Below are 21,438 nucleotides of genomic sequence, written 5' to 3' on the forward strand. Positions count from 1 at the left end.
TCGAGAAGCACCCCGGACCCTCCTGGTCCACTCAAGACGCCGACAGCGACATCCGTCGTGGGACAGCTCGCACCTCCACCGTGGTCGCCGACAACGCCTCCTGGTCCGTGAGACTGCAGAGCCTAGCGTCGCCCACTCACCTGGTCGAGGTGACGGCCAACCGGTGCCTTCCTGGTACCCTCTGACTACTGGCTAGTAGTACGAACTTGGTACCCTGCGCTTTCAGGTTTCATCAATCTCCGATCCAGGCTTGGATCTCTACGAACTATTCATCACTGGTCGCCGGCCAGCAACTCCTTTTCTTCCGGCTCCTGGCTCGTCAGCGAAGACCCCGACGCCTGTAAGACGTTCAGCCGCAGCCCTCGTGGCTAGGTAACTCGGCACTTCGGTGCCTGCATAGCCTCCATACTCTAGGGTCCCGAGTCCCTCGCTTCCGACTTGCCTTAACCTTTCCGTGTCCCCGGACACTTGTTTTAAACTGTGCACTTGAAGTATTTGCTAAAGAGATTTGGTTTGTGCTTAGTACCCTGTCCTCATAAAGAGTACAGGGCTGTTGTGATTCTTAATAAATATACTGTTTATTTTCATAACACTTGTGTGGTGTCCTTTCACTGGGTGTTCAAGGGGTACATGTGTGGTAAACAGCTGGCTTAACGCGCCCTCTCGAGTCTTTAGCCTTAGACTGCTCGTATCCACGCTACTAGGATAGCTGGTCTATAGGTTGACTTACAACCAAACACCATAAGGGTCGTTGGAACGATACATAGCGGTCGCTAGAATAGCGAACGTTGCATATCGGGCCAACTTCTCACACTCCCAGATTGAATCATCCCATTCCCTTTTTGCATTATACAGGAGTCTTTTATATTCATCTCTGCACTCTCTAACCCTCATCTGGTCCTTGGTGTTCACGGCAACGATTAAGTTATTTTTGGCTAAGCGACACTGTTTATTAAACCAAGGTGTCTCTAATTCCAGCTGCCGTCTTACATTATCTTTTTTTTTACTACAAGTTTTACTCAGAAGGGGGATTAATAACTCTACCAAGTGGTAATGCATTTTAAGGACATCATGAGATCCCAACCTCACGTTATCATATAAGGGGATGATATCTGAGAAGGTATTATAAATACCCAGAAGCGTATCTTCTTTTCCTAGGATATATGGCCACTTTATAGCTTTCCTATTGTTAGAGACGGCAACCTCGGCCACCTCCCTGCTAAATTCGGGCTCATCATTTGATATAAGATATAGTTCCGATGACATCCCCAGTTGTAAGGGAAAATGATCACTCTCTGGTCTGATCACAACCTTGAAGTCCGACAACAGATACCATAGGTTGATTGTAATCAGCATAAAATCAATCAATGATTTGGACGACCCCTTACTATATGTAGGCTTAGCTGGCTTATCAGAATCTAGTCTCCCATTACATGCCCTTAGATTGTTAGACACAGTTAGTTCATAGATCTGCATAGCTGCCACTGTACTTTTTACAGATTTTACGCTGTCTAAGGGAGGGATATCATTAGCCCTGTCTTCATTTTCTAACAAATTTTCCAGCCCACATACCGGCTCGAATTGACAGTTGAAGTCCCCGCCTATGATTATTTTGGAGTCAGGCTCTAAGTTACACATATATGAGCTAAGCTGCTCTACAACCATTGATTCCTTATTTCGAGGGTTTGGTCTATTATAGATATTTATCAAGTAAACATCTCCCATGTCTTTCGTGGCTATCTTAACCCCAAGCAAATCATTAGAAGCAAAATACAAGGGTGAAACCACACCGTTCAGGGATATCCTTATGCAAATTAATAGACCACCTGAGGGTCGACCTCTTACTGATGCAGTTGCCCCACAATGAAACACTTTGTAACCAAGCCTGTGTACCATGTTGATTGCCCAAGTTTCTTGAAGGAGAATGAGATCATGCTCCTCCAAGAAAGAACTCCAATTCCTATCTCGGAGGTTCCTTGACAACCCCGCAATGTTCCATGACAGGATTTTTGTATCTTGTTTTAGGTTACATTGTACTGGGTTGCCGGGATCATTAATGCATAAATTTGGGGTTTCCACTTCATTGGACACCTCCAAGAGCTCATTCCCGCTTGCCAAATCTAGGGCCTCATTGTTTAACGTTAACAACATATCTTGATCCTGAATAATACAAAGATCAGCTGAGTCCCTCCCTTGATAATCAACAGAGATCATATTTGGTAAATTCTCAGCCTGTATTAATTCTGCTGTCTTAGTTACCAAGGGCGTTAAACAGGTCCATGCATTTGATGTTGCACATGATTCCAGTGGATGCACACTAGACATAGGGGGAAGGGTTCCACTTGGTCCATAGTCTTTTGTTTGTCAAGGGCCTCACCATGACCAGTTTTTGTCCATGTCCATATTATGTGGATTTATTAAGCCAGCAGGAGTTGGGGGATCAAAGAATGAGAATCTATTATTCGTGAACCCTAACTTTGGTGGTACTCTGTTGTCTTGAGTCCATTGCATTGGATAGAAATAGCTTAGATCGCAGGTCCCAATTCTTAAATTACCTCTTTTTGGTTGTTGACTGTATACAAGCTGTGCGATTGAGGGGTCTTTGAAATTCACTAAGATGCAATCCCCTTCAATATCTTTCGGCCTAGTACCCAACCAACTGACTCTACGCACTTGGATGACCTGGCAGTTAACAGTGTATGGTAAAGGTCTGTTTTCTCTCAGCCAGTATAAGGTCTTATTTTTTAATTCGTCATACGATTCCTTTCTATTAGGTTTTAGAGGGGGGACGCCGGTGAGCACTACCACATATGGTTGGCACCCTGGTGGAAGATGTGCGTTTGGGGCCTTCTTCGGCACAGGATTGTCCATGTTGTGGTCAGATGATTGGATGTTGTTGTTATTACCACTGTTAGAAATAGAAGCCATGGTTCCTATTCCATCCGTGGGTTTTGAAGGTGCTGTGTTTTGAGAGGTGATGATATTGGTTACCGGGTTAACTTTGCATGGTGCAGGCTTTGGAGGAGCAACCAGTTGTATTCCTCCACTGTTTAAGTGCGCTTTGGGAAGTTCCACACGCGGTCCTCCCAGTACAGCATTAGGCCTACTTTGATCTATCGTCTTGTCTTTCCTAGGTGGACGAGTTTGTTGCACTGGTTTAACGGTCGTTGTACTTGATTCCGTTATTACTGTATCTGTTCCAATCTTGGAGTGGAGTTTGACCAGTGATTTTAGGGCAAAAAAATTGTCTAAAGAGGTTTGCTCGAATTTGTCCAAGCTCTTCGTGAGCACTTCCAGTTTTTCGACTACCGGTTGCAATAAGGTAGTGATAAGATATTGGATCTGGTCAGTCAACAGATTAGCTGCTGGTAGATCTTTAGGGCTGTTTACTAGTTCAGTGACCGGGGCAGGACTATCGGAAGTTGTTAATAATAGGTCACCCTCTCGTTGCTCTCTTGGTTCGATCCCATTGTTTGCGGAATCAGTAACTTTCGATTTACAATACGTTCCCCCATTCATATAGTTTTTTCGAATTCTCTTTAGGGCCTTTAATCTGTAGACTTTACGTGGGGTAACTAACCTTTTCCTTTTTACAGCAACCCTACTAGATATTGAAGGGGGGGATTGTATGGCTTGTTGTGATGGAGTATCATGTATCATTATTATAGGCAAAGCCGGTGGGTCGGGCACTATGGTTGGAAGACGATGTCTGTTGTTAGTGTCAACTGCGGTTTTATTTATGGGTGCGGGGTCAGAGGTGATCTCAAGGATGTCACTATCTGATCTCCGATCAACGACACAAGGTTGCAAATCGCTAGGGATTATATTAGTTTGGTTTTCCGATGGAATAGTGGTTGATGGGGATTTAGCCTGCACCAGTGACCCCAAGGAAGAACGCTTATGAGCCAAGTATTCTCGTGATAGTCTGCGTTCTGCCAGGATGATTTCCTTCTCTACCACAGAGACGGCACGTGTTATAAAATTATCCATAGTCCCTAGCGTACTGTTTCCCCCCTCTCCGTGAACATCTACCTGAGCGGGTAGCCATTGGGGAGTATCCAGACATGAAAATCTTTATAACAGGAAATGAATAGTATTGATATAGACCTGCAGAACAAATCTCAGTTGTACCTGTATTGTTAGAGGGGTGGCCCGACCCGGCCCTGGTTGGCCACAGATGGCCTGCCCTTTGCCCGGGCTTAGCCCGGCGTCCCGCAAGACGGTCTCTCACTTGATGTTATAGGATGGGCGATGGTGGGCGGGGCACTCAGGGGGGCGCTGACCGGATGTCACGTGGTCAAGCAGGGACTCCTGGGATAGTGAGTCCCTGCCGCGCTACCCCTGCAGCCTCCTCAGATGTTCCTCACTCTCAGCAGTCTCGGCAACCAGGCAGGGGCAGTCAGCGTTGATAAGTTGGTGGGTCCACCCTCAAAGCGAAGCGGCTCCCGCGCAGCGGGTGCGGCGAGCAGCTGGAGTCAAATGGGACGGCAATCTCCCACGGCGTCTCTGTGCTCAGCAAAAGATTCACACAGGGCTGGTGCTTCAACTTCCTTTTTTACCGGTCTGCCGGTGGTGGGCGGGGCACTCAGGGGGGCGCTGACCGGATGTCACGTGGTCATGCAGGGACTCCTGGGATAGTGAGTCCCTGCCGCGCTACCCCTGCAGCCTCCTCAGATGTTCCTCACTCTCGGCAGTCTCGGCAACCAGGCAGGGGCGGTCAGCGTTGATAAGTTGGTGGGTCCACCCACAAAGCGAAGCGGCTCCCGCGCTGCGGGAGCGGCGAGCAGCTGGAGTCAAATGGGACGGCAATCTCCCACGGCGTCTCTGTGCTCAGCAAAAATAATTTGATTTTCATTTGATTTCTTATAAAGCACCACACTTCCCAAAAGTGTTTACTTGATGTAATGTGTCCTAAATACGTTTAAGTAAGCTATGATTTTTAGTTTGTAGGCAGTTTGCTTTTGTGCAATGTAAAAATGTTGTCTAATGTTGTACGTGTTTTGGAGTCTAAAGTGCCTTTGATTTGCTCCTCTTATATTGCCAGGAAGTGGTTCAGTTGAAACCTCGTCTTGTCCCCATGGAAGTGCTGCTTGTCTTTTGACGCAAAATCATGCCTATGATGTTGGCCAGCCTAAAGAAATCTTAAAATTGATTGACAAGGACAGGTAGGTGCATTTACATTTTTGTATATCTTTTGTGCTTGTCCATTGTTTATTTTTAATACTGCACATTTTCCAAATCCTTCCTATTTATAGAGCTATTTGTATTCTTGAGCCACATTTTTATAACCTGAAATGTAGAAAAGTGTAATATTGTAATTAATTTACTTAGAACCTTTACAATTCCTTTTAAAAACATGAACTCTAATTATGGTTCTTAACAATATTTTCCTAATTTTTGGAACTCTATATGTGTTTGCAAGGACTTTACTTTATTTGATGGAAAGAAATATATTTTTATATCTACTTAACACTTGTAAGAACCTCCTATGCCTGTATAAAACCTGCTTTATTTATTTCAATTATTTCAGGCAGTGCGAAGCATGCCAACAGGTTCTATCTCAAAGAGCCCATTAGTGTCGTCCAATCATACTTGTAAAATGTTTTTCCTATGTCAAGCCCTATCTGCATGCACTAAAACATCATGATTCAAATTCCAGGTTTAATAGCAAGGAAAATCCTTGTGAATATTTTACTCTGGGGGAAAGGTCTTTTTTTTGTTGCAGACCGTTTTAACTATTGTGCTACACAGTCCTGAACAACACTAAAGGCACGGTCATTGTTACTATGAGATGGTCAATGCGGGACTGTTTACCTACCGAATTCACAAACTCCAAGTTATCGTCAATTATCCCTACAACATTTCTATTGTAAAGCATCTTACATGCTTTTCAAACGCTGAAACGCATGATTGAGTGAAACAGCATGGGGTGTATTAAGGAGAACAATTTCAGAAGATTAGTAAGTTGGTTGTCTGTTAAGAATAACGTGTTCAATATTGAGTAGTACTTCAGTAGAAGAAGATAGATTCGGGGTCTTACGGAGGATTGCTATTTTGAGTACCTAAACAGTTGAGAGGAGAAACACGTTTGATAAAGCTTGAGGAGAAATACTAATGAGTGAGGAAAAATACCTCTGGACTTATAATGGATGAACTGAAATGCAATGTAAAAGTTCCACAGGCCCTCTTTGTGTAAGATTTATAGGGTGGTATTTGCTGGGGGGTTTGCAGAGTGATAGTTTGCAGTATTGTACTTTTGAGAAACCCCACTCCCCCTCCCCCCAAGCAGTGTGGGTTGACCAGGAGGTTTTGAGGGAAGTGTTGATGTATAGTAACTAGTGGAAACGAAAAGGCTGATGTGAAAGTCATTAAAAACCACCACAGGTCAATAGTATACATATTGAAGAGAATCTGGAAGGTATTTTGGATTATCCAGTATTGGGGTATCTTTCATAGATTCACATGCCTGAATCATTCCCCGTCGTCGAGGCGGGAGTCCCACGGTAAATTATATATATATAGCAGTGCCTAAAAACCATTAGTAGTAGGCTAGAAAAGGATATGGGCCCAACTAGGCCCAAAACTTAGCAGCCTATCTACCTCATTATGTAAAAAGAACTGAAAATGTAGCCTCAGCCAATCCGCTAACCTCACCCTCTAGAACCTTCCCAGCCCAGGCAGTTCTCCTTAGATTTTCACCGCACTTCGTGTGTAAGGGAGTCTCCCTGAGTGCCTACTCAGTTTTCTTCAAAATTTCTTCTATTCTCTCAAGATGTCGGAAAAGAAGGCTTTATTCAAAGCTTGTGCTTCATGCTTCAAGAAGAGGGTCCATGTGGACGACCAGCACTCGGACTGTATTTATTGTTTGCATCCTTCACATGTGGTGAAGGATTGCAGGATATGTCGAACCTTCCCTCCTAAGACCACCAGGGATAGAGAGGCAAGAGTTCTTTTGTGGCTAAAGTCGTCTGCCACAGATGACGAGGACAGAGCCTCTACCTCAACTATTAGAGCCGGTTCCAAAGAGAGGTGTTCCCCTGAGAGATTGAAAAAACCTAAATTCTCTCATAAACCCTCTGAGTCCACAAGGAGTGCTGCGTCAACAGAGTCTTCTACTGTGAGTACAGTCCGCACTAAAGCTGTCTCTTTGGTGTCCTCTCTCACTGTCACTACCTATTCTACGTCCTCTACTTCTTCAAGTACTGTTACCACCTCGGCAATTACTTCTCCTGTGATGTCCGTCATGGTTTCTTCTTCTGAGGTAAAATCATCGAAGAAGAGCTCGTCGTCGACGAGTCTTCCGTCGACGACCAAATCACCATCTACGAAGCGTTCGTCATCGCTTCCGTCGACGCTCTCGTCGACGGCTCCCCCGTCGACGAAGGCTTCCACTATCCAGTCGACGAAGACCCCGTCGACGAAGACCCCGTCGACGAAGACCCCGTCGACGAAGACCCCGTCGACGGAGAGCCCGTCGACGGAGAGCCTGTCGACGAAGACCCTGTCGACGACAGGCCCGTCGACTACAAACCCGTCGACGAAGGTTTCAGCACCGTCGACGACAAGCTCGACGACGAAGAGTCCGTCGACGGATCCGTCTACTAGGACGTCTTCAAACAAGTCCTCGTCCACGATTACAACACCAATGACGTTACCGTCGACGACAGTCCCGGCAACTCACACATCTGTCTCACTTCTTCCATCGACAGCAGCGCTGGCATCTTTGAATGTGCCGTCTACGCATTTGTTGCCCACATCTCCGGTTAGGGTACAGTATACCCATTTTCAGATGAAATCATTTCAGAGACCGAGTTACTCTCATTTGTCTCCCCTCTTGCCTTCGCATATTTTGGAAAACTACGTGGAGGCAGATTCTGATAACGAAGAGGATGATGACGATCCTTTTGGAGTGGCCCATCACCCTTCCCAATTACACATAAAATATCAAGAGGATGAGGATGATGATGAGGTTCATTATTATCAGGAAAATTTATCTACTCCTTATCATCAGGAGCAACAACACACAGAAGACACGACTCATCTTCCGTCTTTTCTAATTCAGGATTTGCAGGCCATGCTGGCTGATTATCGTCAGAGGTTTCCAACAACTCTGCCTACTTCAAATCCTGTGCCAGTAGACATGCCAGTAAATTCCCCGCCACATCCTTCGCACTCTCCAAGGCAGGATGTTGACCCCGGGACTGAAGGTCAGGATGTTGACGTCTCCTCTCCAGATGAGGATGAAAGAGAGGATGGGGAACTTCCGGATTCCACGCCTACGGAACCATGGAATGATTACATCATTCCTATGCCCTCTCCTAATTTTCCACAACCTTCAGATTCTCCGCCAGAAGACATAGGAGGTTTTCATAACATCATGCACCGGGCAGCTGCTCGATTTGCAATTACAGTTTCGGTTGAGCAGGCTGACTGTTTTCTTCATGATTTCAAAGAAGGGTATAGAAGGGTGTCCAGATCTATCCCTATCATTGACTATATTTGGAAAGAAGGGATTGATATTATGAAGACGCCAGCTTCCATCCTGGCGGTTCTTCCACGAGTCGACAAGAAGTACCGAGCACCACCGGATACCCCTTCATGTTTGATTGGTCATCCGCGTCCTGACTCAGTGATTTCACAAGCGGCTCAACAACGATCCAAGAATCCAGTTGCACCAATTTCAACGCCTCCAGACAAAGAGGGTAGGAGATTGGATGCGATTGGGAAGAAATTCTCAGCTAATGCCGCTGCTACTGTCAAGATTGCTAATTCTTTGGCAATTTTAGCACGTTATGACAGACAAATGTGGTCAGATCTGTCGGAGTTCATCAACTTGGTTCCCGATGACCGTGTTGAAGAGGTCAGGAAGGTTGTCATGGAAGGCGAGCGGGCAGCTTCTGAGATTATCGATTGCGCCCTCGATGTATCTAATACAGCCTTTAGACAATTGGCCGGAGCGGCAGTTCTCAGACGGCAGGGATGGCTCAAGGCGACTTCTTTCAGACCTGAAGTCCAGACCAAAATACTTGACATGGCCTATAATGGCGAATTATTGTTTGGCAAGCACATAGATGAAGCATTGCTTGCGATCAAAACTGATACTGATACGGCCAAATCGCTTGGTACACTACAGTATAAGCGAGGTTTTTTCAGAGGAGCAAGGGGCCGTGGTTTTTCTTCCAGAGGACATTATCAAAATCAGCAAAACCGCCAGTATCAACCTCAGAATAAGCCGTACTACCAACAGTCCTATCGGCAGTCATCGTCAGCGGGTTTCTCTCGTCAAGGAGGGAAACGACGTTCTAACTACCAGGGACGCGATTCAAATAAACGCCAGTGAGTTTTGCCGGACACCATCCTCCCTTCCTTCCCTCCCCGTGGGCGCCAAGATCTCCGCCTTTTATCAACAGTTGCGGAAGATAACTTCAGATCAGTGGGTTCTGGACATAGTCAAACACGGACACACTCTGGAGTTCGTGCAGAAACCTCCAACATCACCGCCCAGGGGTCCCTCCCCTCCTCGTCTTCATTTGTTATACATGGAAGCCATGAAAATGCTACACAAAAATGCGATAGAGAAAGTCCCAACATCCCAGATAAATCAGGGGTTTTACTCTCGCTTCTTCCTTGTGGAAAAGGTTTCAGGAGAGTGGCGTCCAATTTTGGATCTACGAAACTTAAACAAATATCTGAAAAAGCAGAGTTTCCGCATGGTGACGCTCACGGATGTCCTCAATTGCCTCATGGAAGGGGATTTCATGGCTTCCCTGGATATGGAAGACGCTTACTTCCACATTCCAATTCATTCAAACCACCGCAAGTATCTGAGATTCACAGTGGCTGGTGTCCATTTTTCAATTCAAGGTGCTCCCTTTCGGCCTGAAGTCTGCACCAAGAATCTTTACCAAGACTCTAGTCCCAGTTGCAGCTGCGTTGAGGTCACAGGGAATCCAAGTATTCCCGTACCTCGACGATTGGTTAATAAAGAGTCCAACAAAGACTTCAACAAGGCAATCGGTCAAAAGTGCTCTATCAATGTTCTCGAATCTGGGCCTGACACTCAACGTCAAAAAATCTCAACTTCAACCCAAACAAATTCTGACGTTCCTAGGAGCAGTACTAGACACTTCTCAGTGCAAGGCCTTCTTGACCCAGATTCGTCAGGACAAGATCACAAAGCTGGCAAGTCAAATACGGTCAAAAAAGTCTCTTTCGGTCCGACAGTTTGTTTCCCTGCTAGGGATGTGTTCCTCCGCACTCCATCTAGTTCCACTGGCTCGACTCAGAATGAGGCCTCTCCAAGAGGAATTGCACCGACAGTGGCGGCAGATAGACGGATCTTTCGAGGACCGTATCAAGGTCACGCCCAAGATGAAACAAGCTCTTCTATGGTGGGCGGCAAAGAACAATTTGTCTCCGGGGCTCACTTTTCTTCAGACCCTACCGGAATTTACTCTAACGACAGATGCCTCCATGGAGGGTTGGGGAGGTCATCTCCAAGACCTTCAAGTGCAGGGACGGTGGTCCAATCAGTACAAGCACAAACACATCAACTGCCTCGAGTTGAGGGCCATTTTCCTGTCCTTGCGAGCCTTCCTGCCAAGAATTGCAGGCTCTGCAGTGCTGGTGCGCACGGACAACACCACCAGCATGTTTTACGTAAACAAGCAAGGGGGCACAAAATCTCTAGCCCTGTCTCTTCAAGCGCAGGAAATGTGGGAATGGTTACTCCATCACAAAATTTCCCTCAGAGCGGAGCATGTTCAGGGAATTCAGAATTCTCTGGCCGACGATCTCAGCAGATCGTTCACAGGATGTCACGAGTGGGAACTCGAACAACGCCAAGTGGAAAAAAAAATTCAGCTCTGGGGCACACCAACACTGGACCTGTTTGCCACGCAACAGAACAGCAAATGCATTTACTTTGCCAGCAGGTTCCACCAGCAAGGATCGAGAGGAAATGCCCTGTTGATGAGGTGGACCGGAATCTTTGCATATGCCTTCCCACCGATTCCTCTCATCCCAAAGGTTCTACAGAAAATGAAGAGAGAGCGTTGCTCTCTAATCCTAATTGCTCCTCGCTGGCCGAGACAGTATTGGTTCCAGGAGCTTCTGATACTCTCCCATCAACCTCCACTGCGCCTCAAGCCGACACTTACAATGCTGACAAGGGAGGAAGGACAAATACTTCATCCAGATCCTCAGTCGCTGCACTTGCACACGTGGCTCCTGATTTCTTAGAGTTTAAGGACCTGGAGATTTCTCCAGATTGTAGAGCTGTTCTATCTCAGGCTCGAGCACAGTCTACCATCAGAACCTATCGCTTCAAATGGAAGAGATTCTGTTTATGGTGCGGGGAGCATGACGTCCATCCACTACAGGCTCCTCCAGAGAAGATTCTGCCTTATCTGCTGTCTCTAGCCAGATCAGGTCTCGCTTTTTCTTCTATCAAAGTTCACCTTGCTGCCATATCCAGATTCAGAAAGAGTTACAACAAACCATCTTTGTGCTCTTCCTCTTTAATTAAACAGTTCCTTAAAGGATTATTTCGAGTTTTCCCTCCAGTGCGGCCTCCTCCTCCTGAGAGGGATCTCAATATTGTGTTATCTCAATTGCTGAAAAGGCCTTTTGAACCAATTCATAAATCAGAACTTAAATTCTTGACTTGGAAAGTGGCTATTCTGTTAGCCCTCACTTCAGCCCGGAGAGTAAGTGAGATACAAGCGTTCACTATATCAGAACCTTTCCTACATTTTTCAAAAGATTGTGTGACACTTAGAACTCATCCTAAGTTTATTCCCAAAGTTCCGACACAGTTTCACATCAATCAACCGGTGAAACTAAAAACTTTCTTTCCAGACCCCAAGACTCCAGCTGAAAGGATGCTGCATTCCTTGGATGTCCAAAGATGCCTCAAATTCTATTTACAAAAGACAAAAGATTTACGCAAATCTACCCAACTGTTTGTAGCCTATGGACAAGCTACACGTGGTCAGGCAGTGACGAAGGCAACTATAGCCAGATGGCTTTCCTCTGTCATTGTCTTCTGTTATGAGAAAGCGAACAAGCCCCTGACAAGAACGGTTAAGGCGCATTCCACCAGGATGATGTCAGCGTCTACAGCCCTATTTGCAGGGGTGACCCTGGAAAACATCTGCCGTGCTGCTACATGGAAAAGTGTGCATACTTTTACCAAACACTATTGCCTGCAGCCGGGGCTACATGAAGATACGTCAGTGGGAGAAGCAGTGTTGCAGCATCTTCTTCACTGAGGTCAGCCTGTTATGGTTTTTTCTTGTTTTCTATTGCTACATGTGTGCTAATACACTGTTTTAATGCTCTATATATAAATATATTTTATATGAAGGTATTGTCATGATTTTGCATATGTCTTGAAATATGTTATTGCTCTAGTACCTTCCAGGTTGTGTGGGGATATATGGTTTGGATTGTCTCCCACCTTCCTCTACCGACAGTTATGGTTATTACTGCTTGCTATTCTGATTCAGGCATGTGAATCTATGAAAGATACCCCAATACTGGAAAGGAAAACAAGTTACTTACCTGTAACTACAGTTATCCAGTATTGGTATCTTTCATAGATTCACATGCACCCACCCTCCTCCCCGGCAAGGCAGTTCTTATTATGGATACTACTTCTCACTTGTGCTGGGAAAATCTGAGGAGAACTGCCTGGGCTGGGAAGGTTCTAGAGGGTGAGGTTAGCTGATTGGCTGAGGCTACATTTTCAGTTCTTTTTACATAATGAGGTAGATAGGCTGCTAAGTTTTGGGCCTAGTTGGGCCTATATCCTTTTCTAGCCTACTACTAATGGTTTTTAGGCACTGCTATATATATATAATTTACCGTGGGACTCCCGCCTCGACGACGGGGAATGATTCAGGCATGTGAATCTATGAAAGATACCAATACTGGATAACTGTAGTTACAGGTAAGTAACTTGTTTTCGTACTAAGATAACCTTGAATAGGGGTATTTGGGTAGCATGTATGTACTGCATATAAAACTGTAGTGAAGAAGCTAGATTCAAAAGGCAGTATCTAGGAGAAATGCACTGTGTTGAGGAGCAGCAAAGGAGGCAGCCCTGAGTCTTCGTTTAGAAGGAAGTATCAAATAAGGGTTTTAGAGAATAGGTAATCTGGTGGCTTATTGAGATGCAGTACTGGTAGTACTGTAAAACTGTATTGACTTTAATTAGGGGTGCTGGGGAGGTATTCAGGATATATACTGTGTGAGATATTTAAGTAGTGCATTGGATGCATGGTAATTTAAAACATGATGCTGGGGAGGGCAGCTCTGCTCATTTTGCAACATGTGCCGGCCATACCAGCGCAGCGGACGAGCGCAGCGGGAGCGCCTATGGCAAGCCCGTCTGCGCCCGTCCGCGCAGACCGGGCCTAGGGCCAGACTCTATGCCGGACCTTACTGCCACAAGGGTAAGCTACTCTCGTCGAGATCTTCTTAGTCTCAGACCCACTAAAAACAGCACATGTCACGTAATGCACGATCTCAATGGTCCGTTTACTAGCTGTAATATCTGTAAACCAGAAAAGCTACTCCTTTACAAACTTTCTGTCCCACCCCCAGGCCTTAAAATATCGACACTTAATTGCAGATCGCTTCCCAAGCACGCCCTGCTCATTAATCATCTTATTGTCGATCTTGATCTGGACATACTTTTCCTTACCGAAACGTGGATCACTGGGCATTCTAACTCGGACATAGTTTTGGCTTTACCCCCGGGCTTCCTTATTATGTCCCAACCCCGCCCCTTAGGTAGAGGAGGTGGATTAGCCATCATCTATCGGGACCACTTCGCCTGTCGAACCAGCGAGATTCAGAGCCAGGAGTCAGAAAGCTGCCTCTTCACGATCCAGCTATCCCCGACTAGCTCCCTGTCAGTCCTCCTGGTGTATCGGCCCCCGGGCATTTCGGCCCCTTTTCTGCCGCCCTTCTGGAAGCCGTCTCATCCTCGGCCCATCTGACACCCAACTTCCTAATAACAGGAGACCTAAACATACACTTCGATGACCCACTAGACACAGGGGCATCCGACCTAATCTGCGACCTGGCGGCCCATGGCCTCCTCCTTGTCAATACTGGAGCCACGCATACGAAAGGGCACCTGCTTGATCCGGTGTTTTCTAACATTCCTTCTCTCCAATTCATAAATGCCCTACCACTCCCGTGGACGGACCATTTCCTGGTCACGACCCACCTACCAGGAGCATTTAGGAAACCCCAAAAGCCTACTACTTACACTAGGGACAGATCGTGGGCCAGACTCTCGGCGGAGGACTGGTCCAAAGCCCTGGACTCCACGACCCCCAGTCTCACGGATGATCCTTCCACCGCTGATATCCAGTTTAGAGATTGGATCTCTTCTTCCCTCGATAGTATTATTCCCATAAAACAACGTGAGAACAAAAATAGGATAAGGGGCCATGCCCCATGGTACAATACTGAACTCAGAGCTCTCCGCAAAGAGTGTAAAAAGGCTGAGAGACTGTGGAGAAAGGACTGGCTCCATAGTAATAAGGACATGTACAACAGCTCGGTAAGACGCTACAAATCTGCCCTAAAGCTAGCTAAAGCCGCATTCTATGACAATAGAATAAAAAATGCCACTAATTCATCAAAAGAATCATACCTTATAGTCAAAGAACTACTCAATATCCCAATGGCACCCTCTTCTCACTCCCCTCCTCCGGATAGAAGTAAGGACCTGGCCACCTATTTCGACTCCAAAATCTCACGGATACTGGACTCCCTCCCAACTACCAGCCCACATAATCACACGGATATAGAGGCATGCACTAACAGCCCACTGCTGTCCACTTTTAGAGCAGTTTCCCTTACCGATGTAATTTCCACTCTGGCCAAAATGAAAAGCGGATCCCCCCTTGACCCGGCCCCGGTTAGATTCTTAAAAACAGTGTCTCCCAGCATAGCCCCCACCATCAGGGATCTCATCAATACCTCTCTCTACCAAGGCACGGTGCCTCCCAACTGGAAGAATGCGGTTGTCAAGGCTCTGCTGAAAAAGCCCCAACTGAACCCGGACGACATGGCCAACTACAGACCCATCTCGCTTCTTCCATGTATCAGCAAGATGGCTGAGAAATTAGTGAATGCGCAATTATCCCAATTCCTTGAGGCGAACAAACTTCTACGTCGATCCCAAACAGGATTCCGTCCCGGCCATGGCATGGACACTGCCCTCCTCTCCGTCATCGAGGAGGCAAGGTGTATCCTGGATTCAGGAGGATCAGTGGCAGTGTCCTCCTGGATCTCAGTGCCGCCTTCGATACGGTGGACCACCGTGTCCTTCTACATCGCCTGGCCAGGGCAGGAATTGTGGGATCTGCACGCGCATGGATTGACTCCTTCTTATCCGGCCGTTCATTTCAGGTGTGGGACGGCAACTCACGTTCGGACCCACTACCACTCACGAGTGGTGTTCCCCAGGGGTCATCGCTGAGTCCCACCCTGTTTAATGTTTACATGGCCCCCCTTGAAGTTGTCGTGACCCCTCACGGGATAAAAATAGTAAATTATGCAGACGACACTCAACTCGTTGTCTCTCTTTCCCACCTGGATAACCACCCAGACAGCCTGCTGAACTGTCTCCAGGATATTCACACCTGGATGTGCGAATCCTCCCTGAAGCTGAATGGTGCAAAAACCGAAATCATGCTCTTGGGCAATAAATGGACTTCGATCCCATCATCAGTCTGGCCGGACGCTTTTGGTGAAATCCCTACACCAAAAAAAGAAATTAAAACATTAGGAGTATGGCTGGAACCTGACCTCACCATGAAGACTCAGGCAGCCAAAACAGCTGGAACATGCTTTGGCCTACTGCGATCTATTCGCAAGATCCTCCCACTCCTCCCCCCCCCTTTCCAGGAAACTATTGGTTCAGGGGCTCATCTTAGCCCGGCTTGACTATAGCAATGCCGTCTACCTCGGCGCACCTGAATTCACCTTGGCAAAACTCCAACGCACCCAAAATGCGGCGGCGAGGCTCATTATGAACCTTCCACCCAGAGCCTCAGCCAGGCCTGCTCTTAAGGCTCTGCACTGGCTTCCTGTTCGCCAGAGAGTAGAGTTTAAGGCCCTGTGCACTACCCATAAACTCATGAACGGTGTTGGCCCAGCCGCCCTGAAAGACATGGTCATCCCCTACAAAGCCCCCAGACCCCTTCGCTCTGACGGCGAACATCTGGCCACTGTTCCTAAGTTCAGGAAGGCTCGCACCGGTGGTCGACGCTTCTCGGTCAAAGCTTCCGCAGGATGGAACTCACTTCCACGCAGCCTGCGTATGGAACCCTGTCACGCCCTCTTTAGAAAAAAACTAAAAACCTTCCTTTTCCCCTAAATAGTTTTTCCCCTCTTCCCCCTCTCTTGGTCTCCACAGATTTACAGCGCGGGGATGCCTACGGGTCACCAGGCGCTTTACAAATCGCAAAATAATAATAATAATAATATTTGGAGGTGCCAAGGAGGGCTATTGGAAAATTTGAAGATGGACAAAAGCATGAAGTGAAGTTGATCAGTGGACACAACATATGTTCAGTACTACTCTATAAGCGTTTCTAGGAGGGGTGGCTATTTCTGATGTATAATTCTACCTGGAGGTTCCTCACCTTGTGAGCCTCCCAAGACTGGAATAGAAACTTTTGTAATAGCGCCGACTCTCTGCAATTGGTACCATCTGCCTCTTTTTCGCATCTGTACATACTGACACCAAGCGACAAGTAGGCACCATTCTTGTTCTCTGACATGAGTTCCTCTTTTTTCAGGCTCGACGAAGATGTGGAGGTCCACTCCTACCATTTTCAGTGTGTTACTAAAGCCATTTAAAATGTATTTAACATTTCTTGGCAGTACGAGCAATGTTGCTCCCAAGACGACAGAGTTCAAACAGTGTCTCTCGCGTCAGTTAATGATTTGCTTGACTTCAGCCTATAGTGTCTCAGCTGCAAATATGACCTGTAACGAATGCTCTCTCTTGGATCATAAAGCCATCTGTGTGTGGAAAACTAAACTCTGCATCACTGAGCATAATAGGCGGATTGATCCTGATCCCGTCAAGAGGCAAATCCTCATCCAGATCACTAACGTCCAATAAGTCAACGCGGGAGCTAAGGGACAAGTCGAAAAAGAAGCATATGAAAAGTTTCCTAGGCTTTTCGACATCCAGATGCTCCCTAGAAGAAATCTCACGGTCAGCTTCCAGAAACCTGGTGCCAGTGTAGTTTTCTCTTTTGATCTGATGCCAAATATGGCGACCATATTTTCGAGGCCATTGACTACATAGCAAATGGATGACTTCAGAGAGGCCTTTGTACGGATATTCAAATATATTCTGGCTACCTCCTGCACCCCTTCTGCCCCACAGACCTGACAATAGCCCTAGGTTACGTTCAGTTTGTCTGCCTCGTCCTGCAGCAATTCTAGTTTATATTCACTATCCTGACCCACATCTTTGAAGGGGATGGTGCTTTGGTACCAATTTACGTAGTGAGGAATTTGCAGTTAGAGATACTTCTCAGAAGAATGTTACATTTGATAGCACTCTTTCTGTTTGATACTCTTACTAACTGCAGTTTTATCACTTCTATAAAGTGGTCTCCCAAGAGTAATAAGGTCCCAAGTTAGTTTATGCATACTACCTGTACAAACTCAGTCATTTTTTTTTTTTTTTTTTGCAAGCTTGTATGGCGCTGCGAATCGACTCCCGGAGGAGTATCTCCGCGCCTTTGGCAGCAACTAAAGAACAGCAACTCGTCATGATTTAATTCAAAGCCCTAAACCTGCTAATATTTAAAGAGGAACGTTTTGAGTTTCTTCCTAAAAGGGAAATGTTTCCTGCATACTCTGATTTCCTTCGGGAGTTGGTTCCACAACTTAGGGCCGGCTACAGATAGGGCCCTACCCCCCTTTCTAGCCTTCATGGCCCTAGGAACACATAACAATTCCTGATCTCCTGATCTCAAGGATCTAGATGGGACATAAGAGATGAATTTTTCAGTGAGGTAGCCAGGACCCTTTCCCATAAGGCATTTATGGATGACACAGCAGATCTTAAACATCACCCTCTGCCTTACCGGGAGCCAGTGCAGTTTGGCCAACAATGGTTTTGAGGGAGTACGAGGCGGGACGTTTAAAACTAGTCGTGCAGCAGTGTTTTGCACAACTTGCAATCTAGCCAAGATACCCTCATTGGCACCCAGCAACAGACCATTGCAGTAGTCCAGCCTACTTAACACTAGTGACTGGACCAACGTTCTCCTGGTGAAATCCGGTAGCAGAGGGAATACTCTCCTGAGAAGACCAATAACATGAAAACATGAACCCACCACTTGATTAGTTTGTTGTGTTAGGGTGAGCTCATGATCCAGTTTCACTCCCAGATCTTTTACCACCGTTTTGGGCTCAGGGACGGGGCCAAGATCTTGGGGCCACCAGTCCGGAGTCCATAAACGTTTGGCCTCTCCGAAAGGAATGCTGTATGTTTGAGGGCTTGGAAAAAATAGGATACAACTGATGTCAGCACATAGGGTGGATCGAATTTGTGGCTCTGTCATGTCCGAAATGGGACTGAGTTGAGACAGAGCCTTATGGCATCACTTGCAGGCACACAGGAACTATTGTTATCCAGTATTATCGGTGTCTTTCATCGATTCACATGCCTGAATCATTCCCCGTCGTTGGGATGGGAGTCCCCGGTACATAAATAAAGTAATGTCCTATAGACCTATAGAGAAATAGGCCTACAGGCCTTACATTAGTAACATATCCATGTCCTTTTGTAAAAAGGACCAAACTCTATAAGAGAGCCAATCAGCTGTCACCTCCCTCTAGAACCTTCCTGGAATGAGCCTCAGTCCCTCAGATTTTCTACCGCATGTTGTGCTAAGGGAGTCTCCTCTGAGCTCTGCTCGGTTTGGTTTCTTCACAGCTGTTTTTACAGTATTTTGGGACATTTCTTCATATCTCTTCAGTGATTAGGGTGTATTATGGCTGACACACCAAAAAAGGGTCTCTTTAGGTCCTGTGGTTCTTGTGGAAAGAAAAGGCTGCACATTGATGATCAGCATGAGGACTGCCTGTATTGCCTGTATCCAGATCATTCAGCGAAAGACTGCAAGGTATGTCATACTTTTTAGACTAAAACCCTTAAAGACCGTGAGGGACGCCTCTTAATTTGGCTCCAGAGGCTGATGGACAGATTTTTTTTTATTATTATTATTTTTTAACTTTATTTTTATTGCAGAATTAGAAAATATACAACCATTTGTTCCAGCCGTCCCGTCACCCAGAAATGTCCTGCAGCTATCATGAATCAAGCATAACACAGCCATTCAGCCCACATCCTGGAGGCCGGGCGGCGACAGCAAGTCAGTGTCAAACTTGATGGATCATAAATGAAACAACGATCACTGCTCAGCAGGATTATCTAGTGTCTGCTTTTCTTTATTTCCCCGTCCCCGAACCCCATCAGATAACCAGTCCTACAATTCAAATGGTGTTTACTGGTAGGCACTGCTAGCGTAACAAAGCGGCCTAGTTCCAACCCTCTAGTTCCCTAGAGTAATCCTCACATTAGAACAAACTCTTTTTACCACCCCCTCAGTAGGGAGACACTTGTCCGATCGTACCACCCCAAGATCCACACATTTTACCGTTAGAGGTCAACCCCTCCTATATCAAAAGTAGGAACCCCGATTAACCCGACCAAACCCCCCCTCCCCCAAACCGCTGCTGGTGTGGGCCTTTGGTCAGTATCTCCACTCCTAAAAGAAGAAACCTGTAGGATCCCAACTCATCCTTCCTTGCATCACATGGAACTGCCTTCAGAACCCTCCTTCCTTATTCCTCCACTGGTGCCAGACTGTTACCTAGCGTTCGTACTATTTCTTCCCACGCACGTGCCTTCTCTAGACTCTTCTCATTAGCTCTACGGGCTGCCTGGCGAAGTCTGACCGTGCCTTCACTACGGGCCCATTTATGTAATTTGTTCGCCCACCTTCTAAAGGACCCTCCTTCGATTTCCAATGCCAGGTTATCTCCCTCTGGGCTAAAATGAGACCTAAATCAATGAATTTACTTGTGATCTTGGTTGTTTTCGTGTGAGGAAACCAGAGTAAAAAACAAGTCGCCATGTCATATTCCACTTGCCTATCATTAACTTCATTAAGAAGCTCCCCCACTTCAGACCAGTAGGGCCCTAATTTCGGACAATCCCACATCATGTGGTCTAGTTCCGCATCAGGCGTTAGGCACCTAGGGCATGCCGCGTCCTGCACTTGGAAATATTTCCGGATCTTCCCCGGGGTAAGGTAAGCTCTGTGCACTATAAAAAAAAAAGTGCACTTGCTGAAACCGAGCAGTTCTGCACCCCTTCCAGGTCCTCCTCATGATACGACCCCATGTTGTGTCCGGGATGGGCTTCCCTACACTCGTCTCCCACTTCTGTTTGAGAACCGTCAGGGGCTTCAGACCTTCATGTAACATTCGAGAATGTAGGCAGGTGACTGCCTTGAACGTACCCGCTGCCATTACCACATATTGGCATGCCATCGTGGTTCGTGGTTCTGACTGCTCTGTCTTCCAATGTTTCCGCATCGCTGTCGTTAAAGCCATGTGCAAGAGGAAACTTCCGTCAGGAAGGCCAAATTGGTCCTGCACCGCCTTAAAGGGCAACAACTCGCCATCAGCATACAAGTCGCCCACCATTTGCAGCCCCATCTCCTCCCATTCCATGAGCTGGGACCAGTCCCCTCCATTCGGCAATGCCGTCAACATGCCCAGAGGGATTTCGGGTGCATATGGGTGCGCTACTCCCGCCCTCTTTTGGCTTTTATTCCAGCACATCCTCAGGGTCCTCTCCTCTAGGGTTAAGTTCCGAACCACCAGTTGTTGCTGCATGACAATATATGAGAGGACATGCCTCTGTATCCCCGACCCACGAGTCTGGTCCGGGCCCCTAAATTCCTGTGCCACATTCTGTGTAAGGATCTGCAGCTGCGCCGCCAAATAATGAAGTTAGGAACTACTAGTCCCCCCTCCGACTTCGGCCTCAACAGCGTATCCAGTGCCACCCGTCGCCTCCCGGTCCCCCACAAAAAATCAATGGTGAGCGTCCGCAATTCTCGAAAAAACCGTGGCGGTACCCATAGCGGCAGTGTACGGAAATAGTAGAGCAAGCGTGGCAAAACTACCATCTTGAGCAGCACAACTCTCCCCACCACCGAAAGGGGTAGAGTTGCCCAAAGCACCATACAGCCCCTCAGAGCTCTTATGCAGCATCCTATGTTCCCTTCCCCATATCGTCGGCCCCATGGTAGATCCGAACTCCCAGGTAGGTGAAGCACGATCATCCCCATATTAAATCAGCGCCCAGTTGCA

At 46.8% G+C, this 21,438-nt stretch overlaps 1 protein-coding gene across 1 annotated transcript in view; it reads left to right on the top strand.

Moving 5' to 3' along the window:
* IGF2R (insulin like growth factor 2 receptor) overlaps window positions 1–21,438 on the top strand; it is a 1,757,136-nt gene that overhangs the window by 220,211 nt on the left and 1,515,487 nt on the right. The window contains exon 6 of the mRNA XM_086927157.1: window positions 5,045–5,165. Coding sequence (XP_086783283.1) covers window positions 5,045–5,165 — 121 coding nt within the window. The remainder of the gene's footprint in view (window positions 1–5,044; window positions 5,166–21,438) is intronic.

The sequence above is a fragment of the Lissotriton vulgaris genome, chromosome 6 (genome assembly GCF_964263255.1).
Source record: "Lissotriton vulgaris chromosome 6, aLisVul1.2, whole genome shotgun sequence".
In the NCBI taxonomy this organism is placed as follows: Eukaryota; Metazoa; Chordata; class Amphibia; order Caudata; family Salamandridae; genus Lissotriton; species Lissotriton vulgaris.